The 8,945-nt window shown below is 52.1% G+C and overlaps 1 protein-coding gene across 1 annotated transcript; it reads right to left on the bottom strand.

The window, feature by feature from the left end:
* On the bottom strand, positions 1 to 8,200 carry Set (SET nuclear proto-oncogene). The gene is given in 9 exon segments (XM_048344236.1): positions 1 to 1,710; positions 3,375 to 3,521; positions 3,606 to 3,776; positions 4,396 to 4,509; positions 4,608 to 4,711; positions 4,923 to 5,057; positions 5,060 to 5,064; positions 6,292 to 6,349; positions 7,814 to 8,200. Coding segments are annotated over 9 exon segments (831 nt in total). The 5' UTR covers positions 7,887 to 8,200; the 3' UTR covers positions 1 to 1,686.
* Between the last annotated feature and the right edge of the window lie 745 nt (positions 8,201 to 8,945).

Raw genomic sequence — 8,945 nt, 5'->3', positions numbered from 1 at the left:
AAAAAATCTTTATGTTCCTTTATTGGAGCAAGATTCCTGACCGGTATACAGTGATGTATTTACTCAACAGAGACCTGTGTCGAAATCACACACTAATCCATCTAGACAGGTTTTGGTTACACTTTTGCCTATTGATGGAATAGTTCCATTAAGAAAGTCTTATACATCACACAGCTTCCAATCTGACCAGGCTGTCCATGAATTCATCTCTGAAAAAGTGGCATTTAATCATTTCAGCTATATTTTACAGCATTAAAAAGCGTATGCATTTGGCAGCTTCTCCATGTGACACAGTGGGCAGAGCCCTCCCTCCACCCAGTCCACTCACAGGCAGAGCCTTGGGCTAGACACGGGGTCTCGAGGGACAAGGACGCCCTCCCAACCACCCACCGACTTCTCTCTCCAGCTTCTCCGCTGCACTGAATTGTGCCAACCAAGACACACCAGCCAAGGCAGGGTGCCATGTGCAACGTGGCCTTAGAGCAACAAGTCTGTGTGATGGTGGGTGGAATCCCATTGACGCACAAAAAAGCCAAGTTAAAAAAAAATACCAGTGAGATAAAAATCAAGGGTAGAACTCAGAACTCAAATTTGAGGTTCTAGTATCCCAAACGACATAGAATTAATGATAGCACGGTTTCCCAGTTGCGGAGACATTAAGACATTGATTCAAATCCCTTTATACCCTATCCACATAGCCCTGAGGTCATCCTGCAAAGTGCGTATCAAAAAATACGAGGTTAGGGGCACAGTTTGACAGGGGCGTTATTACACAAGTCAAACTCGGAAGGTCAGATCAAGTATGTCCATTCTGAGAGAAAAGCATCAAACCCTTTGTGTACACATTTAGTTTTATTGTAACAAAGCAACTTGTACACTTTTAACGTTTTAAAACTGAGCATTATCTTTCCTTTCCAGTGAAAACAAAAGAAATTTTAAAATAAATGAACAAAATTACAATAGAGAATGTCAATTCCGAATAAGATCCTACAGGGTCTGCTGATTCTCCCGTAGTGGCAGGGCTCAAGTCATCATTAGGAGAGAATTTTATTTTAAAAGTGTCATCTTAAACTGCAAGGATGTCGGTTAAACATCACAATTACACATGCCAAAGGAGAAGCCATGTTGTCAAAATGCCCACTTAACCCACCCAAACATCTCAAACCCACCCTTTGCTGACCTTCTATAACCCCTTTTTTTTAAGTTTTTTTTCTTTTTTTTTAAACAAGAGAAAGTAGACAGATACATGTTGGTAATGCTAACTGTCTGTATTCACATAGACACAGTGTAATCTCTGAGCCCAATATACAGAGAAAGGAGGAGAAAAGCTAGAATCTATGCACTACTACACAGGGCCTGGGCCTCAGCAGAGCCAAGGAACCGGAGGCTTCTTGTTTCCCACAGAGCAGGTGGCGGCGGCGTTGATTCCGTACAGTTCTTGTTGAGACAGGGGTAAAAATGAATTAGAACAGGTGTGTGGAGATTCTTTTCCTGTTGTGTTCTGAGCAAGGTATCCACCCCCCTCCCCGAATAAGTTGAGAACCATGGTGTTGAGAAAAAGAGACCTCAAGAATGGGGTGACTGAGCACAGAGGGGGAGAAGACTGCAAACTTGCTCCCAGGGACTGGAGAAAATTAAAAAAAAAAAAAAAAAAAAAAGAAAGTTGGAATCCATCAGTGTTTTCTATTAGTCATCTTCTCCTTCATCCTCCTGAAAGAAAAAGCAGGCAGTCAGTTCCCAAGGCTAATAAATTCGAGTATCACACATTAGCTTCTGTACGGACCACAATGAGCCCACAGAACCTGAGCACAGTAATGTTATGGTATGGCCATCTTCCTGAACCCATTATTCTACATCACATCAACACAAAGACCCAGAGATACTATTTCAGACAAATTAGCACTATTAAATCATTGAGCACATTTCATACCAATAATCCACAACAACCCATCTGTCCTATTTGACTGCTTGAAGGCCAAAGCTCACATTAAGGAGAAAAACAAGAGAGTCCGTTTTAGCTAACCCAGGAGGCTAAGATCCGAGAATTGCAGTTCAAAGCCAGAGTGGACAGAAAAGTTCCCATGAGACTCTTACCTACAGATAGATAACAAGCGCAAAGCTGGAAGCGGCACTGTGACTCTAAGGGGTAGGTAGAGTGCTAGCCTTGAGCAAGAGCTCAGGGACAGAGTAGTGCAGGCCCAAAGGTTAAAAAAAAAAACAAAACCCTAAACCAAAAAGAAACTAGGGACATGGTTCAAGCATTGGGGGCCAGCTCAAAGACAGGAGGTTCAAAGCCCACAACTGGCAAGGGAAAGCAGTTTGTCCAAAGCACTAAGCTTTGTAATTTAGGAAGTATCAGCTGTATTTTTTTTCCTTCAGCCAATCCTGAGGCTTGAACTGGACACACAGTCCCTAAGCTTCTTTTGCTCAAGGCTAGCGCTCCACCATTTGAGCCAGTGACAGTTCTGGCTTTTCTGTTTATATGGTACTGAGGAATTGAAACCCAGTGCTTCATGCATGCTAAGCAAGCACTCTACCACTAAGCCACAATCCCACCCCAGCACTGACTTTTAATAAGTGTTTGACTGGCTGGGTGAAAAGACAACCTTGCTGGCATGAGCTGGACCAAGTACAGCACATGCCTGGAATCCTAGCACTTGGAAGGTTGAGTGAGGCAGGAAGATCATGAACTCAAAGCCCAGTCTTGACAAGGTGATAGCAAAAGGCAGTTGGTGGCCCATGCTGGTAATCGTAGCTATTCAGGAGGCTGAGATCTGAGGATCATGGTTCAATGCTAGCCCCAGCAGGAAAAGTTCAGGTCTTATCTCCACTAAACTACTGAAAAAAGCCTGGAGCTGTGGCTCCAGTGGCAGAGTGCCAGGTGAGAGCAAAAGAAAGCTCAGGGACACACCTTCCCCCCGGGGTTAAGACCCAGGACTGGGGGCTAGACCAGGATAGAAGATGCATAGGCTCAAGTGGTGCGGGTCAATTCCCACCTTCCCTCCAAGTCAGAAAATAAGTCTACAGAAAACATAATCACTATCACAAGTGAATTAATTTACCAAGTATTTCCGAACAGAACAGCTTCCACACACATCCAATTGGTTTTGTCAGTCCTGTTACACTGGATGTGAGGTCCCAAAGTACCATGGGGAGTCTTTCAGCATCTTTTGTAATTATTTAGGCCCCCCTCCCTTTTCTTCTTAAGTTCTGGGAATTGGAACTCAGGCTGAGCACTGCCCCTGGTTTCTCTTTGCTCAAGGCTCACACTCTACTTGCCTTCTCTGTGTATGTGGTGCAGAAGAATCAAACCCTGGGCTAGGCAAGCACTCTACCGCTAAGCCACACGCCCAGCTCGGGCCCATTTGTTTTACCTCTCCCTCTTCCCCTTCGTCATCATCTTCGTCTTCTTCCCCTTCATCCTCATCCCCTTCTTCATCAATATCTTCCAATCCTTCCTCCTCTTCATCATCATCATCATCCTCTTCCCCTTCTCCTTCCTCATCATCCATGTCAGGCACCTTAAAAGACCAAGGTCCCTCAAGGCCTGACTTTGGCACAGTGGGGCTGGCAGCAGCACTGTGGGAAAGGCAGGTGCGGCTCACCAGGTAGTACTGCAAGGGGTTTGGCCAGATGTCGTCTTTGATGACCTCTCCCAGCTCGTCTGCACCGGCGTCTGAGTGGTCAGCGAACCAAGTGAAGAAGCTCTCAGGCTCTTCATGCTGCCGCTTCCTGCTGGCTTTATTCTGCGTTTGACTGGAGCGCTTTGTCAAATCCTAAAAAAGGGGCAACTTTCCATTTTAGCTGTCTGGGACACCTAAGCTCCATGAAATTTAATTTAAAAATATCCCTCTAGAGCAGCAAAAACACACCCCAGTACAACGTTTTCACGATTACAAAAACAAGACAACATGCGTAGTGGGGCAAGAAGTCTCCACAAATGTTTAATAGAAGACGAGCTATCACTAAATGAGACTTCATAAAATCAGTTCGGCGTGAGCAGCTAACGGTATTAACAGTCTGAGTGTGGGGGCACACTTGCAATCCCAGCACTGTGGCTGTGGATCTTGAGTTCAAGGCTAGTGAGAAGCCCAAAACACCCCAAAACAACCACGCACACACACATCTGCATATACATATACATGTATATATATATATATCTTATTACATGGACAGAAAGGTACTTTAGCACATGACAAGCCATTTGAGAAATTCAATGACCAATACAGGAACCAAGAAGATCTCACTCAAGACTTGCCATCTTACCACTCATGCATCGCTCGCAAGTTACATGGCTTTGCCCTTAGCATGCTATCAAAGCACTGGTTAAGTGACTCACAAAACCACAACACACAAAGTGTTATTTTCATTGAACAATTCCTTAAAAGCATATACCTTTCCAGATTTCCATTTGATTTCAGTGGACTTTGAAGATGGATCCCCGCTCTCATTCAGATGAAATTCTTTGGAGAGAACTTTATTTTCAAAGTAAGGATTTTCATCAAAATACTATAAGAGAGCAGAGGATTTGCAATCAATGCAGCAGCTCTCCCAATCCACATCTCCAATTCCAACAAGCAAGCAAAAGCAAGACTGTGGCTACTTACAAAATCTATTCTGTAACCTGATTTTATATCTTCAAATTCTGTCACTTCAACTCTGGTCAGGTAATGCAGCGCCTCTTCGTCTTCCTCCCCCAGCAGTGCAGACACTAACATCAGAAGACTGCATGTCAGGCAAACACTAACAACCTCCGTGACCCCTTTTAGACTTTTCCAAATTTAGTGAGCACTTTAGATTTCACAACTCATAAGTAACAAGACAAAGTCTAAACTTAAGAGTTGGCTGTAACTATCTTTTGAAATCTCCACCAAGGCTCTTTCACGCGTCAACTGGTAATAATGCTCTGCCCCACAACATACCTTGTGGATGGTTGACAAATGTTGTTACCCAAAAATTTGGGATTTTGGCGATCAATTCTGACCTCTTCTGAAAAAACGGTTGGCGGAGTTTATTATATTTCTGTTCTACTTTCAAAATCTCCTCACTGGCTTGTCATTAAGTCTAAAGCAAACAAAAACACATGTAGACAAGGGGGTTATCTGCCAGATGTGAAAGGCCCACAAACCAGTGCACAACACTTTTATCTGGTATAAGACTGCAGAAACGCAGTTACAAATCAAGTTTACTAGCAATTACATAGATCATAGTTTCAGTGACAAAACTTTTGTTTACCAGTAAGCAATGCTAATAATAAAGGGCCTTTTTTCCCCCTGGTAGTCCCTCAGGCTTGAACTCAAGAGCTCCATCCAGCACTGTCTCTGAGCTTTTGTCAAGGCTAGCACTCTACCACTTAAGCCATAGGCTCCACTTCTGACCTTTTCTGTTTGTGTGATACTGAGGAATGGAACCCAGGGCTTCCTTCCCGCATGCTAGGCAAGCACTCTACCACTGAGCCACATTCCCAGTCCAAAAGGCACTAGGCCATATTCCCAGCCCTTAAGGCACAATTCTTGAGAAGCTAAACTGAGTATTCAGGGAATACTCTATTACAAATACTCTTATTACCAGGCTGAAAACTGTTTTGTTCAAGCAGGAATTCTAACTTCAGGGAACATTGTATCATAGCTTATTAAGAGTACTCAGCCTACAACAGTGGCTCATGCTGGCTTTCCTAGCTACTCTAGGAGGCTGAGAGCTTGAGGATCAGCGATTGAAGCAAGCCTTAGCAGCACTTGAGACCCTCATGTCCAATAAATCAGCATAAGCTGGAAGTGGAGCTGTGACCCAAGTGGCAGAACAGTACCAGTACCCTTGAGGAAAAAAAAAAAAAAAGCTCAAGGGTGTCTAGGCCCTGAGTCAAGCCTTAAGATAGGCACACCAAACAAGCCCTGTTCATCCCAAACATGCAATCCGTACAGTACTACATACATCCCCAGTTGGATGCCAAGCTCAACTATCTCATCAGCTTGTGGGAGGTAGAGTAAGAACACTGGAGCATAGGAGCTGGGGACAAGGGCAGCCTGGACAATTTGGGGAGACACTACCTCAAAAGATAAAAACTATGAAACACCCATTGAAGGATGATGCATTTTCACCAAAACTTTCCTGTAATTGCACAAGTTATTTCACAGGAAAAAACACCACTGGATGTACATATTCCCAACCACGACACACACATGTATATTTATACTAGCTCTCCCTGGAGAATAGGTTTGAGTTTTATTGCTTTCACTGATTACTGGACCATTAGATGGATTTCAGAAAACAAGTCTCTAAGAAAAACTTTACCTGTCTATTTCATTTTGTACTTCATCGATATGTTCAATTGCTTCTTGCTGTTCTTTTTCTGCAAAAAGAAAAGGGAAGGGGAGCATAAGACTCAATGCTAATCATAACTAGTGTTTCGAAACATTGTGATATGTGAACAGTAACTGTAAAGCTGTTAAAAGAAAAAGTGCCTACTACAGGCGTGCTCTCCACGTGTTCCTACACGCAGTTGACAAATAACTTTTTCATTAAGAGACCATTCCCACAAATCCAGCTATCTGCTAGTTACTCAAAGAACGTTTTAAGAATTTCATCACAACAAAATATTACGGTTTCAGACGGTTATGGAAGGCGGGAGGTAGCCTCACTCAACTCTTGGTGTTTATTTATATTACTTATCACGAACACTTGCCACGAGTTGCCCCGCGGGAAGCTAGAATATGGACACTAACCCAGGGTAACAACGCACATCAGGAGGCCTCCACTTCTCAATTACACCATCCCCTCTCACACGAAGTTTAGGGTCTGCTCGGTACCCAGGGCAGTGGAGAGGCCCCGTCAGCCCTGCAGAACCATCCGCAGCACGCGACTCTGCCTTCCCGGGCCCCGGGATTCCAGTCCGACTTTCCTCGGCCCAGGCCAGGTGGCCTAACTGACCGTCTGACGGCCCCACAAAACCCGCTGGCCGGGACCGTGAGTCCCGGGGCAGGCAGAGGCCCCAACGGGGAGAGGAGAAAGCGGGGTGTGCTCCTCGTCGGTGCCCTTTTGTCCCGTGGACCGCGAACCCCGCGAAGCCCGGTGGGCGTGAAAGATCTGCCCGCGCGGCCCACTTCCGGTAAGCTCTGGGGGTCGGCAGCGCCCCCGCCGCGCGTCTGCCAGGCCGGGGGGCGGGCGCGGGGGGCGCCCGGGGTCCGTCGGGGGCTCCTCCGCCCTCCCCGTCGCCGGGCCCGGGGGCCTGGCGCGCCCCGGTGCCGACCCCACGTGGGGAACGGGCCCGAGCATCCCGGACCGCCCGGGGCCGGCCGCGTGCTCGCCGCGCCCCCACCCCGCCCCGGCGCCCCGGCCCCGCCGAGGGAGACCCGCGGCGCACGCCGAGGCCCCGGCTGCCGCGGCGGGCCGGGCGGGAAGGCAGGCGGCGCGGGAGGCCGGGCCCGCGGGCCGCGTCCGGCCGCACCATGTGGCGGCGGCGGCGGCGGCTGATGGGAGCGAGGCATCATGGCGGAGCACAATAAAGAGAGGCTTCTCGGGAGGGAGGGAGGGAGGGGGAGGGCGGGCGAGGGAGGGGGGGAAGAGGGGGGGTCTCCTCCGCCCGCCCGCCCGCGCCTCGCAGGCCGCAGCGCCCGCGCCCCGCCGCCCGCCGCCGCGGCGCCACCCAGGGCCCCCGGCCCCGCCGCGCACAAAAAATTAAGAGAAAAAAAAAAAAAAAGGGCGCCGAGCGGCGGGGCCCCCGCCCGGCCCCGCGCGCCCGCCCGCCCGCCCGCCGGCCGCCGCGGCCCGGGGCGAAGATGGCGGCGCGGCCGGCCCCCGCCGCGCCCGCGCTCACCTGAGGTCTCGTCGGCCCCGTCGTGGTTGGAGTTGAGCTCCTTTTTACTGACTTTGGCCGCCGGCGCCGACATGGTGCCGCTCCGCGGTCGGGGGGGGCGCGGGGAGGGGGCGCAGGGAAGGCGAAGGGGCGGGCGGGCGGGCGGCTGCCCCTCACGCCACACGCGCGGGCGCCCGCTCGGTCCGGCCGCCTCCTCCCGGCGCTCGATCGCCCGCTCGATCGCCGCTCGCGGGCCGCCCTCCCCCTCGCTCTCGCTGGGTCGATCTGCCCGCGCGGCCTGGCGCCGAGGGAGCGGCGGGGGCGGCGCGCCGTGCCCCGGCCCGGGGCTGCTGCGTGCGGAGGGGAGGCGGCGGCGGCAGCTGCGGCGGGCGGGCGGGCGGCGGCGGCGGCTCGCTCCCTCACTCGCGCTCCGCGCTCCGGCTTGCTGCTCGCTCTCTCCCCGACCGCCGCCTCCTCCTCCTCCTCCTCCTCCTCCTCCTCCTTCCTCCTCCTCCACCTCCCCTACCACCTCCTCCTCCTCTCGGCGAGGGGCGGGCGCCAGGGCGCAGGCGCGCCGGGCCGCGCGCACGGCCCGCCCCCGGCCGGAGGCTCGCGCCGCCTCCCCATTGGCCGCAGTGCCGGGACGAGGGGGCGGAGCCTCCGCGAGCAGACACAGGGCCTCGCCGAGAGGCGGGAGGACGGAGCGCGGCGACGTCCGGGCCGGCCCCCCGCGCCGCGCTCCCCTCCCCCGCCTTCCCCTTTCCCCAGCCCGACCCGGGACATTTGCGCGCGCCGGGAGCGCGGCGGCCCGAGGGGCGGGGCTCCACCGGGCAGCGCCGCCTCCCACTCCCCCCCCCACGCCTGCCCGCGCTGTCACGTGGTGGCGGTGGAGAGGCTCCCCAGCGCCAGGCGGCGCGGCGTGGGGCGCCGGAAAGGGGTGCTCGCCGCCCCCTGCGTTCCCACCGAGCCGGGGAGGGGGTGGGATCGGCACCGGGGCCTCGGGACGCCTCCCGCCGGCGAAGGACGGCGGCACCCGTGCTGTTCCGCGTGGGGAGGCGGAGACTCCCGCCCGGCCCGGCCGGCGCGTCCCATTTCTGGTTGGGGCCCGAGCTCTGCCCAGCAGGCAGGTCGTGGACCCTCGGGATCCATTTGC

This window comes from Perognathus longimembris, chromosome 1 (genome assembly GCF_023159225.1).
Source record: "Perognathus longimembris pacificus isolate PPM17 chromosome 1, ASM2315922v1, whole genome shotgun sequence".
NCBI lineage: Eukaryota > Metazoa > Chordata > Mammalia > Rodentia > Heteromyidae > Perognathus > Perognathus longimembris.
This window is presented reverse-complemented; position numbering and strand designations above follow the sequence as displayed.